Source organism: Heliconius melpomene, chromosome 21 (assembly GCF_056956725.1).
Source record: "Heliconius melpomene rosina isolate 202511_hmr_F chromosome 21, ASM5695672v1, whole genome shotgun sequence".
NCBI classification, from domain to species: Eukaryota; Metazoa; Arthropoda; class Insecta; order Lepidoptera; family Nymphalidae; genus Heliconius; species Heliconius melpomene.
The window spans coordinates 12775215-12792651 of record NC_140409.1 but is presented as its reverse complement, the minus strand read 5'-3'; the positions used below and the strand labels follow the sequence as shown (position 1 = coordinate 12792651).

General features: G+C 33.7%; 1 protein-coding gene across 1 annotated transcript in view; it reads left to right on the top strand.

Moving 5' to 3' along the window:
- bma (SCY1-like protein bma) overlaps nucleotides 1–17437 on the top strand; it is a 123804-nt gene that overhangs the window by 67918 nt on the left and 38449 nt on the right. Inside the window, exons 3-4 of the mRNA XM_085205882.1 lie at nucleotides 12942–13166; nucleotides 15148–15309. Coding sequence (XP_085062008.1) covers nucleotides 12942–13166; nucleotides 15148–15309 — 387 coding nt within the window. The remainder of the gene's footprint in view (nucleotides 1–12941; nucleotides 13167–15147; nucleotides 15310–17437) is intronic.

The following is a 17437-nucleotide window of genomic DNA, read 5'->3' as shown; positions in this document are numbered from 1 at the left end:
TTTCACCGCTCTGGTCACAACGCTAAGCATTGTTTTGCTTTCCGCCACTCAACATGCAGCATCTCGAAAATTCTAGGGGAAGTGGGGAAGGAAGTGTCTTAAGGCAAGGTTCCTTTTGCCTACCCTGCTTTATGCGAGGCAAAGCGTGAACCTAAGAAAAAACAAAATATAAGTCGTGTAGCTCCAAATTAAACTATATAACTTTAAGCACCTAAATCCAAATTGAAATACATTCACTTGGAAACACTTGCAATAATCTAGTCAAAGCCCACTCGGTGTTAGATAGTCTTCACTTGAGTTAACATTCGAGTTAGTTCATTAATATTCATTATTTTATATAACATTTACTGTAAATGCAACGCCCGAGAATATTGTTATTTAAAATATAAAGTTTCGTCAAATAAGCTTACTAAAGTTCCCGCTGTTCTTGAATCTGTTTAGACAGTTTGGTTCCGCCATTTTTAATATTAATATTTTCGTTTGAACATAAAGGGAAGTGATTTGACACTAAGTTTTCTTTGCGCACCTTTCTCTATGATATAAAGTGTAAAATTGAAAAAAAATATATAATACTGATATAGTAGACTAGTGGACCCGGACGCGGCTACGCCTGCTTCAACTATAAGAATATTTATTAAATATATTCATTAAATTATTTTCAATTTTCAATAGAATTAGTAAGAAAATATAAGTTTAATAATCAAAAAGAATAATAAGTAGATACACATTATTAGAAAAAATTATCTGAGTTATTGAAATTAACCAACAAAAGGATTAAAAGTAACTAAAGTAACTAACATTCTTAATATTAGAAAAAGTACCTAAAGTTTTCCGTACGTGCGTACATAGATATCGACTCTACGAAATAACTAAACATTTCTCTCTATTAAGCAGGATAATTTTAGCGGGCAATATCAAATAAAATAAGAAGAGAACCAAAGTGTAGCTTAAATTAATTATAAACAGCAAATAATTACATAAACATTTACAATAGTTCGAAAATGTATGAAAATTTATAAAACCGTCAACGTCATCTGCCCGTTCGCGTCGGTCATACTATACCACTCGTAGGCTAGGTCATTTGGAATCAGTGACATCTCCTTAATTATTTATTAGAATGTTACACAGTAAACTATAATTTCAATCTAGATAAAATGCTAAAAGTGACTATAACATTTATTTTCATAAGGATGAATATCAAAATGTCGCGGTAACGGTTGCGTAGCGACGCGACGGTTGTTATTAACATGGCAGAATAAATTGCATGTCAAATTAGAAAGTACTTTAAAATATATTAGTATATATGTGTAATGTAATGTCATATAGCCTATAGCACTTCTGAAGAATGCAGCTTTCATACAAAACAAAAACAATGAAAATCGGACCAGTAGATCCAGAGATCTTAGCGTTCAAACAAACAAACAAACAAACAAGCAAACTCTTCCGCTTTATTAAATTAGTATAGATAGAAAATGATTAAATGTATGAATATAAAAATCTAATCTAATCCTAACAGTTTTTTTTATCTGCATCCCACATAGTAGCAGGGTAGGCAAAAGGAACTAGGAAAGTGTTAAGACACTCCGTTCCTGTTAAGGCACTTCTGTTCCCACTTTCCGCCCAATTCTTAAGGCGTTGTTTTAACAAGTGTTAACAGTTAACTCTGCCTACCTTGCTTACTGTAAAGCTAAAAAATGTATTTTTTTAGCTTCAATAATAAGATTAAATATAAACATTAATACTTTAGGAAGGACGAAAGATGAAGGATGAAGAATACTTTCTTTAAATATTTTAAACTTACTTGAGGCTAGTCGTGGCACAGTTGTTAAAGTGTGTGGCTGTAAACGCGACTGGTTGTGGGATCGATCCCCACTCGAGGAAATTAAATATTTATTTAAATTTATACGCTCTATCGTTTTATTTATACGCTCTAGTATCAAGGCAACGCGGCGTTGAGTTTCGCCACTCAACACGCAATGCCTCCAGAATTCGGCGGAAAATGGGTAAAGGATTGACTTAGCACCCTCTGTGTGCGGGAAACAGCGTGAAGTTAATTTATTTGTCTAATTAAAAGTAAATTAAAATATATGTCAAATGACCTTAGATATAAAAATAAATAAAAGTCTTTCATTTATTATTATCTTAAAGAGATTAATTAAGAAACACACTTTCCTTTAAAATAATTAGCTACTTCTTTTAGCTTTATGTCCTGCAATTAGTAAAGAGAACCTAGCGTTAAAATACTGAATGCAAAAAAATATTTTCTTTGCATTTAGCCAATCTGGTGGATGAAGTATTTTCTATTTCCTGCTCTGGCAACAAGACAAGGCACGGCGTTGAGTTTCGCCACTCAATAAGCAATTTTCAAAAATTAGATTGAGGGTATTAACGGAATATATTAACACTACATTTCTTCTGCATCCCGACAGCGATGAGCTAAAAAATATTTTTTTTACTCATTTGAAGACAAATTTACAAAGAATAGTCTTTCATATAAAGATTTTCAATTTCCATTATAAATTTATAAAATATAGTTTTACAAATTGAAATAGCGACCTAGATATGCAACCAGCAATAAATATCTATTTCATTTATATTTTTCTTTCATTTTATTTACTTACGACCGGATACGTTTTACAGGTCATTTCAGATTTACGATACGCAGCTTTGTAGTTGTTCCTTTTGTCCTCTTTTGAAGTAGACTAATTATAATTGACGTTTATTTCATCTATCTTCTATCTATATATATAAAATCGAAAGGTCACTCACTCATCACGAAATCTCAGAAACTACATGTGCTAGGAATCTGAAATTTTGTATAGGAGTTACTTATAGGACGTAGGTGCTCGCTAAGACGGGAATTTGCAATATTCGACTTCTAAGGGGTTGTTTTTGGGGTCGAAAGTTTGTATGAAACTTCGTTACTACAAATGCTACGAGTCTCAAATTTTGCATAGACGTCACTAGGACGTAGTCATGGAGACAGAAATTAATAATAACATAGTTCACGCGGGTGTAGCCGCGAGCGGGCCGCTAGTCTATATATATAAAATCGAAAGGTCACTCACTCATCAGGAAATCTCAGAAACTACAAGTGCTAGGAATCTCAAATTTTGCATAGGAGTTATTTATAGGACGTAGGTGCTCGCTTAAACGGGAATTTGTAATATTCGACTTCTAAGGGATTGTTTTTGGGGTTGAAAGTTTGTATGAAACTTCGTTACTACAAATGCTAGGAATCTCAAATTTTGCATAGACGTCACTAGGACGTAGCCATGGAGACAGAAATTAATAATAACATAGTGCACGCAGGTGAAACTGCGAGAGGGCCGCTAGTAAATTATAGTTTTAATTTTAATTCAGTACTGAGTGTTTAACTAAATGGAATTATAAAAAAGAACAAAAAACCAGTTTTACGTAAGTACGTAGGTCGTAAGTATTGCAGGGTGGGTACTCAGGGAACCCCGTGTCAAGGCACCCCGTTCTCCACTGTCCGAATTCGAGGAGACACTCCGCGTCTGTCTTGTTACCAGGGCAAATCATTTCACAGAGCAGATATCAAACAATTAGCTGTAATGTTTATAGTGAAGCTGATGAACGACGCCCTCCAGAATTAATATTTTTCTATCATTCTGGTTCCCACTGTGTCCCGCATATAGCAGGTTAGGCAGAGGGAGTTTTGTGTTAAGACATTCCGTTTTCCACTTTCCGCCAGTTTCATTTTTCTGGAGGCACTGCGTGTTGAATGGTTGAACTTAACGCCACGGTGTGCCTCCATACAAGAGCAAAGAAATGAAAATATTTAATATTTCATTTCCTCGAATGGAATACGAACTCACAACCTGTCGCATTTACAGGCGGATGCACAAGCAGTACAAGCTCCTGTGAGACGTGTGCCCTCCATAATTAATCATAAATTTGAATGATCATCCCCTAGATCGAAGGTCGAAGCAGGAAAAACTTGACCCAGATCCAGTGCACCACAATAACGTTAAACATTATTCAATAATGTAAGATTGACGCCACTATATCCGCCAGGCCAGTTGTGGCGCAAGGGATTAAAGTGGGACTGTGGACGCGACTGGTTGTGGGTTCGATTCCCCCTCGAGCAAATAAAATATTTATTTAAATTTACATTTCGTGGCTTGGCTCTGCGACGTTATGTTCCGCACTCAATACGCAAAGTCTCCAGAATTTGGCGGAAAGTGGAGAAAGGAGTATCTTAACACTGGGTTCCCTCTGCCTGTCCTGCTGTGTGTGGGATACAGCGTGAAGCTGTGAACCTGACACCACTATTTAATTTTATATTTCTTTCTGAACAAGTATAAAGTACACACATATAAACCTATATATCGTAGAATATTCATATATAATGTAAGGTTCTTCCCCGAAGCCGAGAGCAATTCATCTGCATATTAAGGTACCCTACCTACTGTACACATCCGAGAACAAAGCTTAACCCAACTAATATACGTGGTAATGAAGATATATATGCTACGGCGTAGAAGCGTTGTCATACTCTATGTAATTATATGTAAGAAACTATCAAAATAGACATGGGTTCAAATCCTGCTAAGTTAAAATTTTTATGAAAAATCACAATTTCAGATTAAAAGTACCTTGATTTAAAAATTAGCCTGTGTAATATATTTTTACATAATTATTTTTTTGTTAGCTGTCGAGATAATAGAAATATTGAGTTACGTGTTATATATTTTATAAGAAATAAAACAATAGTGAATTTAGACAATGATGATGACAATAATGATGCTCAAATGGTACAGACACGTAAAGAGAAGACCGCTTGAATATATCGGAAATGTCACAATGAACCTGAACATCTCTGGGTCCAGAAGAGGAAGACAGAAAATGAAATGGGCAGATATCAATAAGAGAGACATAAACGCCTGCATGTTTCCGCTCACGATGCGTCCAATCGAGCGAAGTGGAGAGAAAACACGAGAAAAGCAGATCCCACCAACAGATGAGACTAATAATGCATAGGAGAGAGAGAGAGAGACTTACATCTATATTTGTGTAACCACAGACACTAAGCTTGTGTCATGTGTTCACCTCTTATTTGTTCACGCGGTTAAAGCCAATGTTAAAAGTTAGTTTGCATATGTATAACAAATTGTATTTATATGAATATGTTTACACGCTAATACTTAGAAACATTTGAAACAAGACATAAATCAAAATAGATAATTGTCTTAACAAATGTGCGGGTTTGATTTATTACTTAACTTGTTAACTTACTGGCGCGTTTCCGATTACTTGATTTATGTGTAACTAGCGGACGCGCGCAGCTTCGCCTGCTTATTTGTACCCTTAGGGGTGAATTCTAATAAACCATGAAACATGTGTTCAATGAGATATTTTTAAGGGTCTCAATTTCAAATTTTATAAAAATCGATGCCGATATAAAGCTTTTCCATATAAACTTTTCACGTTTCTACGCACAGCGGATTGATTGATTGATTGATTGATTGATTGATAAAAACTTAGATTTCAACGGAAATAGGACTAAAAAGCTAAATCCGCCACCCACCTACTCTATATTAGTAAAAGAGATAGCTATAGGACGCAGTGATTGATTTGACAGTTCTTTTAGTAATAGATAGAAATGTAATACATGAAGGCCGCTGTGGCGAGGCAATGGAACAGCGTGTAAGCGCGATGGTTGTAGGTTCTATCTCCACTCATGGGAAAAGATTATGCTAAACTTTTTTTAATTTTTCCGTTTTAGTAGCTAAAGCACGGGGTTGAGTTGCGGAACTCAACTGAAATAAAGTTTAGAGTGCAGGCTTTGTTTGCTTTATCTGTATATTTACTAAAAATAGTTTATATATTTGAGAAGGCATTTACTAAAGATATATTTTTTAACGCCAAACAAGGAACACTGTACCACCATGTTGTAATTGCGAAGACAAATATAATAGAGCAACAAACTAAATAATAGACTAAGACCGGCGGCAATTTGTCTACCAGAGCGGAGATATTAAAATAATTTAAACATATAATAATAACTTAATTAAGTTTCCTAAAAATATTAACTTGAACATACATTTTAATACAGAGGCTAAACAAATACAAAGATATACTCGTATTAAAAGATTACTTCTATATTCCGGCATCCCCCGAGCGGTGATCGAACACACAACCGTCGTGATTACAGTCAGACCTGAACCACTGTGCCATAACGGCCTTTAACCATAGCTTCAGTGCCGATGATTGAACAATATATACATAATTAAAGTTAATCGAATACATAAATGCTGTTAATAATCGTAATTAAAGCGAAACTGGATGAAGCGATAGCGTGTATAATAATTGATGTAAGTACAATCGAAACTAAGGCATGCTCGACTACCCTCTGTTGGCTTCGCTCCATACCTCGTTAAGGTTTAGATTTCATACAGTGGCCGCACTGTATCGTGATAGCGTATTTTAGTATTGCTTCACGCTGTACCCCGCACCCGAGAGGGAACCTGGGATCCTAGTGTTAAAATATTCCATGTTCATTAATCCGTTGCCCACTTTTCGATGAATTCTCGAGGCACTGCCTGTTGAGTGGCTGAACTTAACACCACGCTTGCCTTGTTACTAGAGCGTGGAAATTAAAATATTTAATATTTATTTCCTCCGAGTGGAAATTGAACCCACACCATTGCGTTTCACACACTGACATGTCGCTGCCCTTGTGCCGTCATGGCCTAAAAAATTCAAATTCTTATTTTTAGGTTTTTATTCCGCATCCCACGATACGGAGAGAGAATCTAGTGTTAAGACATTCCGTTGGCTATTCTCCGCCAAATTCTAGACGCATGGCATGTTGAGTGGAGGAAATCAACGCTGAGCTTTGTCTCCAATCCAACATCCAACTTTTTTTTAAACTTGAGGCTAATGCCTTTAGCCCTATTGGCTTTACATTGACACCTGGTGGATAAGGAAGAGGAATAATTTGCCTGAAAAATTTCCAAGTACTGCGTGGTTACTTAAGAGGATGTCGACGGCGACAAGGGCGTCCCCTACGGGACTCGAACTTCTACTTACGGCCGTCGATCGGACTGGACAACATCCAACCCACGATCATAGATTTAGTATAGTAAACCGCCATCCCGCTGTGGCAGTGGTCTCTCTTTAAATAAATACAAAACTAGGAGTGAAACTGAAAAATATAAATCTAATATTGAATCAAACTTTTCACACAAACTAGTATAACCTATTGCATAAAAATGAATAGGAACAATAGGCTTAACTAAAATAGTTTTTTAGACACCTTTATATTGGCGACAGTTTTGAATTTATGCTCTTTTTACTTTTTTCTATAGTATTGTCGTTCGGTGGGGAATTTTATTTTTCACATTTTGTATATTGATAACTTTTTCATTTGGATTGTGTTGTCGATATAAATAGAATAACTTTTGTAGATAAAGAAAATGTACTAGTTTTTATAATATTTATAATAATATCATAAAACTGAGGCTGAACTGAACTGAGGTTATAGGTTCGATCCACACTCGAGGAAATGAAATATTTAATATTCGAGACAAAGTCCGGCGTTGAGTTTCACAGGTAATGTCTCCCGTATTTGGCGGAATGTCCTAAATGTGTCAAGATTTTCATTTCCCATTTTCCAAATGTCTTAGTGGGAACCGAGTTTCTCAACACAAAATTATTTTTTTATTATATTTAGTGACGAAACTCAACGTCGTACAAAAGAAAAATGACACTTAAAATATTTTTAAAATATATATCTTTCTATTATCTAATGTGACATTGAAATGACATATTATGTTTAACATAACACAATAGATACTTTATATACTTATCTTTGAGCGACATAAACTTTTCTAATTTATAAAACAATACGAGTAAAATATTAAAAGTAATTATTATTCATTCCACGTCCAGATTGACCCGAATGCACGCTAAATGCTAAAATATTGTTTTCCATTTCCAACCTAAAAGGTGGTATACTAACTAAATTTATTTATTTGTCTATTGTGGAGTTGTTTCAATAAATATATAAAGAGGCCAGTTGTAGCACAGAGGTTGTAGTTCGATTCCCATTCGAGGAAATGAAATATTTAGTATCTTTTCATTTCTCAATATGCAGAGAACCTCCAGCCTATCTACCTCCTCCCTGACTTCAGGATTTTGTGGAATGTGGTGAACGGAAATGTCTGCCTTAACACTAGGTTCCCAGATTCCTTCGACCTAGAGAAACCTTATGATGCTAAAAATATAAATAAGTTGTAACAAGCGAATAATATTTTCGAAATCAGCACCCTGAAGACCCGCTACATTCTAATACTAAAAGTTAAAAATATTAAAATGCAAGTGGAATATTATATGCTTCACTTATCTTACAAAACTTAAGGTTTTTTATATATTTAAGGCTCTTTATACTTAAAATTTCCGAAGTTAGAAAATTAAATGATTTACCAGCAGGTTCTCAGGTTCAGTAGTATTACTGGAAAGAGAGATTCCTGTGGTGTAGTGGGGCAACGGAAAAATAGAAGACGGAGTGTCTTAACACAAAGTAACATCTGCCTATCCTGCTATATACGAGATGCAGGAAGCTAGAGAAAAGAGACACTACAATCGATTTGAAATTAACTGACTTAATTTTAGCTTAACTCGAAGTCAGTCGTGTCGCAGCACAAAGTGTGACTTAACGCGACTGGTTGTGAGTTCGACCCCTACTCAAGGGAATATTTATTTAAATTTTCATTTCTTTGCTTTGGTTGCGAGGCAAAGCTCGGCGTTGAGTTTCGCCACTCAACACCCAATGCTTCCAGAATTCGACGTAAAATGAGGAACGGAGTGTTTTCACATTAGGTTCCCTCTGCCTACTCTGCTGTATGCGGATAGCTGATTGAAGCTGATTTTTTTTTGCCTTAACTTTAGAAAACAGCCAAGTTAAAAGTAACATCCAAAAATTATTCAAATAAGTTAATGTTCTCGACATATGTTATATGACTACATATATTTCATAGTTTGGTTGAACTTAGATCCCTTAACATCATAAGAAGTCGGTCAACTGAAATAATTTCTAAACAAGAAGTTACAAAGTCCAAACTCACATACATATGCAAATAGAATGACTTTCTGTGTAGTCATATTAGGATGATGAATGGAACCAGATGTTGTTGATTATTTACATTCGAATGACCAATAGACGGCGATGATATTTTGTTCCTAAATAATTTAGATGCAATTTCTGTGTGAATAATTAAATATTGAATATTTTAGTTGCTTCGCTCTGGTAACGAGGCAAAGCACGGCGTTAAGTTCTGCCACTCAACACTCAACGCCCCCAGAAATCGACGATAAGTGGGCCACTGATTATAGGATTGTGAACGGAGTGTTTTAACACTAGCTCCCCAGGCTCTCTCTGCCAAGCCTGCTGTTAAGAGACTGAGATATAAAATTAAGTATATATATATATATATATATATATATATATATATATATATATATATATATATATATATATTTACTAACTCTTTTGTGATATAATTTAAAGATATAATAATGGTCAGAGTAAATCAGTAATAATTCGGTCGTTTGCGGACAAAAATGTCAAAAATTGATGGTAAATTCAAATTCTAATTATGGGATTATATAACAAATATAAGTAGTAGTAGTAGTAGAATATGGTACTTTATTTGCTTAAAAGTAAAAAAATACCAGTAGAAGCTACTGCAAGTATATATACTTACAGGTAAGTACTCGAAGAAGCTTGAAATTTTGTCACATCGTTCAGTTTTAGGACAAATAAAATTTTACCTACGACGTCATTATCGTAAAAGGATCTTTACTCGAAGCCGTAAAGTCGTTTTAGGCTTTATAAAATAACACATTCTTATACTGTAAACATTCTGAACCACTTTATTTAATGAAATGTATTTATAAATAAATAAAAAGTGTAATAAATATTAATATATTAGAAAATTAAATCAGCTTCACGTTATATCCTGCACACAGCGGGGTAAGCAGAGGGAACCTAATGTTAAGACACCCCGTTCCCCATTTTCCGCCGAATTCTGGTGGCATTGCATGTTGACTATTTTTTATTTATTTAATATAGTACGAATATATTTTTTCATTGTATATACAAATAATGTGTTGAAAATTAGAATGAAACTATCATCTAAATTGATCTAAATTAGTATCCACGGTTATAACAATAAAGCACATTGTATTTTCTTATCACGGTTCACATAACGATAGAAAAACACGCTAAGTAAACTTTTACAACTCAGTAATTAGAGGAGGAGAGGAGGAGGAGTTTTCGTGTTAATATATGCCACCTAGAGTTAAGGTACTCTTTTACAAGCGTTACTTGTAAGTTCGTACGTCTCCCAGAGTCTACCTCACATTTACCTAGTGAAATAAGAATTCTAGTATAAAATAAATAAAATGTTACTCTATTAAATAAAAATATATAATTTCTAACATTTTTTGATTTTCATGTATTGTAGGAATTCACAGTATAATGGAGAATCTAGAGATATCGATCTCTATTCTCTATGTAATATCTGAGAAAATTAAATCTACAATTTGATCTATTTTTAGAAATGTACGGGATGCCGTATGAGTATGTATAAATAAAATAATTTTGTATAACAGTAAATATATAATCATAAAAAAATCTAAAACTACTTTACATTTAAAACAAGCCACGCGCGGTACTCTTGATCGATAGCGATGAACTAACTAATTATAATTAAAATATTGGAATTGAGTAATTTAGGTCATATAAATGCCAGCTAAGCACTAACATGTACGCGCTCGTACGTCGCCAATAAACGATGTAAGCTTACATTTAATAGCATTAGTAAAATATACTCCTACTATATGTTTCTTTTTCCTAAATTAAGAAATGTAGTCTTTTGTAGAATATGTTTTTCTACATGTAATTTCTTTTTTCTAGTAAGTATAGCGGGTAACATAAAATTTACGTGTTCTTTGACGAAAGCTAAAGTTAGTTGACACGACCGGCAGCTTCATGAAAAATGTATGAAAGGTGCTGATTTACACTACAAATGCGCTCTAAATGCGCGCAACCCCTAAATTTATTCAATTTACAGGGGAAGATAAATTCAGAATACACTTTCGTATAAACTTGTTGCATTTTCTAAGTAAATCTGAAACTTAGGCTAGTCATAGCACAGCGGCACAAAGTGTTACTGTAAAATCGATTGGTTATGGGTTCGATTCCCACTCGAAAAAATGAAATATTAATTTAAATTTATATCTTCATTTCTTCGCTCTGGTGTCGAGGCAGAGCGCGGCGTTGAGATCGGTCACTCAATATACAGTGCCTCCAGAATTTGGCGGAAAGTGGGGAATGGAGTGTCATAACACTATGTCCCTATCCTGCTATGTGCGGGATACAGCGTGAAGCTGATTTATTTTAACTTAATGGTGCGTTTTGTAACGTAAAAAAGGGGTATAATTCATTCCCTCGAGTGGGAATAGAACCCGCAACCATCTAGTACACAACGCCTACAAAATAAATAGAAAGTTCATTCCGTGCCTATCATAAAAATGTGCCACTTCAACGAATTAAAAAAAAAATGCTTTTGTCCATCTCTGGAATGCAATTTATCTGTATAGCCGATGCTGTCAAAATCGGCTTTGCAGCTTAACTTACATGGTATGGAAGGCTGTTACAAAGAAACAATAAACATTCGCGGATTTACTTGATTTTTTTTAATGAAATTTGTAAATTGTACCAACAAAAAAACTGCTCAAACATTTTACTGTTTATTTTTTAAGGGGTAGAATAATAGAACTGAAAACACTGTATGTTCTCTGATTTCTGCCCGTTTGAGACAATTTTGCTCAACAATTTTTAGATACTTTTGAAACGAAAATTATTTGGAATTTTAAATATAACATTTACTCGAATAAAAATCGAAACTTACAACTTACAATCAGTCAGTTTACCTACATCTACTAAATTAAAGATAAATAAATATTCTAATCATATAAAAGCCAATTTATACAGTTCTATTACAAAAGAATTTTAATATAAATATAAAATATATAGAGCAACATTAATGTTGAAATAGAGCCCCAAAAATAATACCTACTACATAATGTAATCAAATATTTATTATTTCATACATAAATATATATAGATATATAACATATTTGTGATAAAAATAGTAATGATTTCCATTGTCATTTTATTTTATTATTATTTTAAAATTGAAATGAAATAAAATTTTGATATTTTAATATTTAAATTTAATTTATAGTACTGGCTGAATGCATTACTGTTGTGTTCTATGAAGTTTGAAATTCAAAAAAAAAAGTCGAATGGCGGGAGCGCCATATTAGTGTCGTCTCATAAATTTCATTTTATAAGTATAACATTTGAAGAACACGTAAATTAAGAATATAAATGGCGTTACACGATAACAATATATTACAAATAATTTTAATATATTTAATCCTATCAATCAATATTATTATAAAGTGGCAAAAAGGTATCATCATATTCTTTTACGGGGTATGTAGAGCGTCAGCCGCCATTTTTAATTGGTGTTGTATGGGAAATTAGCTATCAATTGAACTTGTGCAATGGTTTGATATTGGTGTCTCCCTGCCTGTTCTGTTGTGAACAAAAAACGCGAAGCTGGTTATATTAAAAAAGAAATAGTTTTTATAAGAGATGGATGGATATGGAATAAATATCTTAAGATATTCGTTTATCAATATCAGGCTAGTTTGATTTGCTGTTAACTGACGTCGGTAATAAAAATTAAAACTAAAAAACAAAACAAAACAAAGCGCAATATTGAGTTCCCCCACAAGAATTGGAAAGGAAAAAGACATGAACGGAATGCTTAACACTAGGTACTCTCTGCCTATCTGAACAAAAAATTAACAAAAAATAAAAATAACTATTTCTTTCACAGGAATGTTCAGTATTCGTCTTCGACAAGCGCATCGCTGACAAGCTGTACAAGCCCAAGCGTAAGGAAACAATGCTAGACCGCATAAAGGCCTGTATAATAGCTATGGACAAGATGCGCCACCCCCGGATGCTCCAGATCATTCACTCGTTGGAAGAAGGTCATCACACCTTGGCCTTCGCTTCCGAGTCGGTGTATGGCAGCTTGGAGAGCATTTTGGCTTGGATTGTAAGTATTCATTTTGTATATATTTAACAGAAGTATTTTTTTTACTTTATGACACCTTATTTTATTGCAAATGAAGATAATCATTATTTATTTCTTTGGCGTTGGTTGCCAAATAATAATTGTGGGTATAATGCCTATTCCACTAAAGATGCAATATCTGTATCTATAAATGTATATAAACGAGTATGTATAGGTGAAAAGTGAAGTACTTTACTCTAATTTCTGCCGACTTGACGCTGAAAAAGGTAATGAATTAGGATCATATTTTGGGCACTGAGGGCTTAGAATTAATTAATTTTTATTTAAAAAGAAATCAGAAAACAACATTTAAAAATATATAGTTTACTTCGCTTTCTAATATTTTTTCTACTTAAATTTAGAATACAATATATATTTTAAATATAAGCATATTCACAGCACATTATTCTTCGAGCGGCGCCATTATTATCTAAAGTTACGTAAAGTGTACATTGTTTTTTATCATAAATTTCCATCAATGCTTAACCAGTCTATAAAAATCGTCAAAAGTGAACGAGCGGAAGTAAACATGGTTATAACAATATATTTTCATAAAAGTATTTATATTATTGTAACAATAATGTCGATAAAATATTTAATAAGAAAGCTATTCATATATTTTTGTAACTTAAATTTTATATTTACGATCCAAACCGTTAAGCGAACGTAACGTAATATTAATGAATCCCTTTTCCTTTTGCGTGACATTACATATTGATTTTTACTGTTTTAAGATGATGTTAGAAAAACTACTATCAATCCGTTAAATCTCTTTAGAATACATTAACACTCGTCTTCAACGCTCGATCTCGAATTGGCTAATCAAAAGCGATCTAATTAGGCTTGGTAGCGCAGCGGCACAAGGGTGTGACGGTAACGCGACGGTTGTAGTTTCGATCCCCAGTCGAGGAAGTGAAATATTTATTTACGTTTATATTTCCATTTCTTCGCTCTGGTGTCGAGGCAAAGCGAGGCATTGAGTTCTGCCACTCAACACGCAATGCCTCCAGAATTCAACAGAAAGTGAGTAACGGAGTGACTTAACACTAGATTCCCTCTGCCTACCCTGCTGTGGCCGCTGCGCCTCGACGGCCTTAGTCAAATCATATTAAATTTCCGCCATATAGCCTATCGATAAATATATTAAGTTAATAATATTAAATGGAGGATATCAACATTTTTTATTGCCAGACCGTGTAAACGAAAATAGTTTTAAATGCAATCATTTAATATCTGGGTCCGCCCACCGCCTCGATCCGCCCACTGCCTCGATATTCAATATTTTTTTATTGTGCCGTAAATATTATAATTTATATCTCTACATCTTTGATATCTAAATAGGCAAATAATAAAAGGAACGAGATTTTTTTTGTGTGTATGCATTAAAGAGTTTCCAAGGGTAAATATCGAATGAAAAAACACTCCAAGCTTTTAGGCGTCTGGCATTCAACCATTCGTTCCGTTGAATCTCTTGGGTGACATTACACAGTTGGAACTTTCAATAACATACAGGTAACACTGATGAGAGAGAGGTGCCGTCTCTATTTGAACAATCGAAACTATTATAGAATTTAGAATTTGCAATAACTATCAAAAAAAAATTTTAATTAAAATTATAAATAGCTATTTGCTGTTTTTTGTGCATTTGTTTGTCGTTTATGCATTTTAAATACGATTAATTTAAACAATTTTTAGATTTCATGCCACGACTCGTCGAGCGTATTGTAAAGATGTATTATACACTAAATTAAGAATCGAAGTCAAATAATTTTATACAAAGTAAGCAGTTTTATGCTAAATTTACCATCTTTTCAACTAAGCTTACTGCCTCACCCGAGAAGAACCGGCGCAAGAAACTTAGCGAGCGAAACATGTTTTTTTTAAACCAATAAATTGATTGACAGATTTTCAGTTAATTACACCTATTTCCAATATTTCTAACCAGTAACTTATTTGTAACCAGGATTCTTCGCCGCTACCACCTGGTGTGAAACCACCGGTCATGCCGCATCCGGTGTCCCTAGCTCCACCGACTGTGGTGCCCCAGTACGCACCGTCGCCACGACCGCCGTATGCCAGAGAGTACCACTTCTTGGATATCGAGCTGCGTTTTGGGATACTTCAGGTATCTTATTTTTATTAATACGAACTATAAATTTAAATTGGTAACGTTAGGAAATATTTAATTTTTGTACCATCTTTATTCTCTTTTTATTATGTTTTAAATCTATACTAAGATTATTTTCTTCGTTGAACTTGATTGTCAAAATACAATGGTGTAATCGCCAATAAATTGCCTTGTCTTAAATGTGGAAAAATAAAGGAGTATAATTTAACAGATTTCTAAATTTATAAAATATATTGTAACAGGTTTTTATATTGTCTTTGCCTACAATTATGTAAAAAGAAATGACTATGTTTTTCGGATACTTGAAAAACAATAAAATTTTGTAATAAACTCAAAGACTTGTGCACATAGAATAGTTCAGTTACATATTTTGAATGTAACCTTGAAATAGTTTATGATCGAGCCGCTCTAATCGCATTTATAAACGATTCCACCCATTAGGTCCAATAACGATATATGCTAGCGATTTTGGCGAAAATTCGGTAGAGTGTAGAAATTCTTGAATATCGAATATATCATAAGTATTTTATTAACATATTTACGTATAATATAACACACATACTATGTGATAGCGGCACAAAGTGTGACTGTAAACGCGACAGGTTGTGGGTTCGATTCCCACTAGTGGAAGGCAATATTTAATATTTTCATATCTTCGCTCTGGTGTCGAGGCCAAAGTGCAGTGTTGAGCTCCACCAGTCAACACACAATTCCTCCAGAATCCGGTGGAAAATCGGGAACGGAATGTTTTAACATTAGGTTCCGCCTGCTTATCCTGCTGTGCGTGCACTGATAAAAAACAGTGAAACTGATAAAAAAATGTATATTACCATATATCTATATACATAAAATCGAAAGGTCACTCACTCATCACGAAATCTCAGAAACTACAAGTGCTAGGAATCTCAAATTTTGCATAAGAGTTACTTATAGGACGTAAGTGCTCGCTAAGACGGGAATTTGCATTATTCGACTTCTAAGGGGTTATTTTTGGGGTCGAAAGTTTGTATGAAAGTACGTTACTACAAATGCTAGGAGTCTCAAATTTTGCAATAGCGCCATTTATGGCTAAAAAACTAAATAGTATTACTATATTTATTATATTTAAGTCCTATATTTAATTTTAATGACCTGTTTCGAAGCAAAGTGAATGTTAAGCCGGGAGAAGTTGCGAACAAATCTATTACTGGTTAAATACAGCAAAATTTAATAACATAAATTTGATTTTGTAAAGTTAAATATTGTCCGAACATACCTTAAAAGTTAAATAGACGTTTGTAAATTTCGTACTCCTTAACTTTGTCGTTAACTGTAGGGGGAGGGTTTAAAATATTTGTATTAGCGTACAAATAAATTTTAAGCCACAACAGCTTACATTACTGGACTAGAACAATTTAAACAGAAATTTAGGAATTGTAGAAAGCTTTTTTAAGTAAATGACTTACTTATAAGTTAAATAGTTTAGATACTAATAAAAGCTTTCTATGTTGATGACATAGACTTTTTCCGAACCAGAGTTGAACCCACAATCATCATTCTAAGACAGATATTTGTCAAATGCTCTATGATGAAGTGATGTTGTCCCTATTAAATATTGAGGAGAGTTGAGACTGCTTCATTTTTTGCTTAGTAATTGTTAAAAAAAAATCCAAGGCTTTGCTATTCTAGTATAGTAAAGCCAACCTGTCAAGTGCGAATTGGACTCTCCCACTGAGAGTTCCATTCTAAGTTCAGGATAGATTTTGATTATACGTCGAATTTTCTACGAAATGCAAAAGATGCAGGAACGCTCGTATCTTTTGATTGCCTTGACGCGATCTTGAGATAAATTATATTGACAGACGGTCAAAACGGATAGAAAGTGATCCTAAAAGAGTTTTTTTTTCCATTTAAAATACGGAACCCTAAAAATACACAAACCCTTTTATATCATAGAAAGGTTTAAGAATTATTCTAAGAAAATTTTCTTTTCTTTTTAAATGTTATACAATTCTTTTGATTCGTCGTGAAATCCCGATACGCAATCTATTTGATCCTACTCTAATATACTAAAAAGTTATCATTCGAAACTATAATCTGAGAATCTTTGTTTGAATTAGTTTTTCTAAAAGATTTCTTAATATTT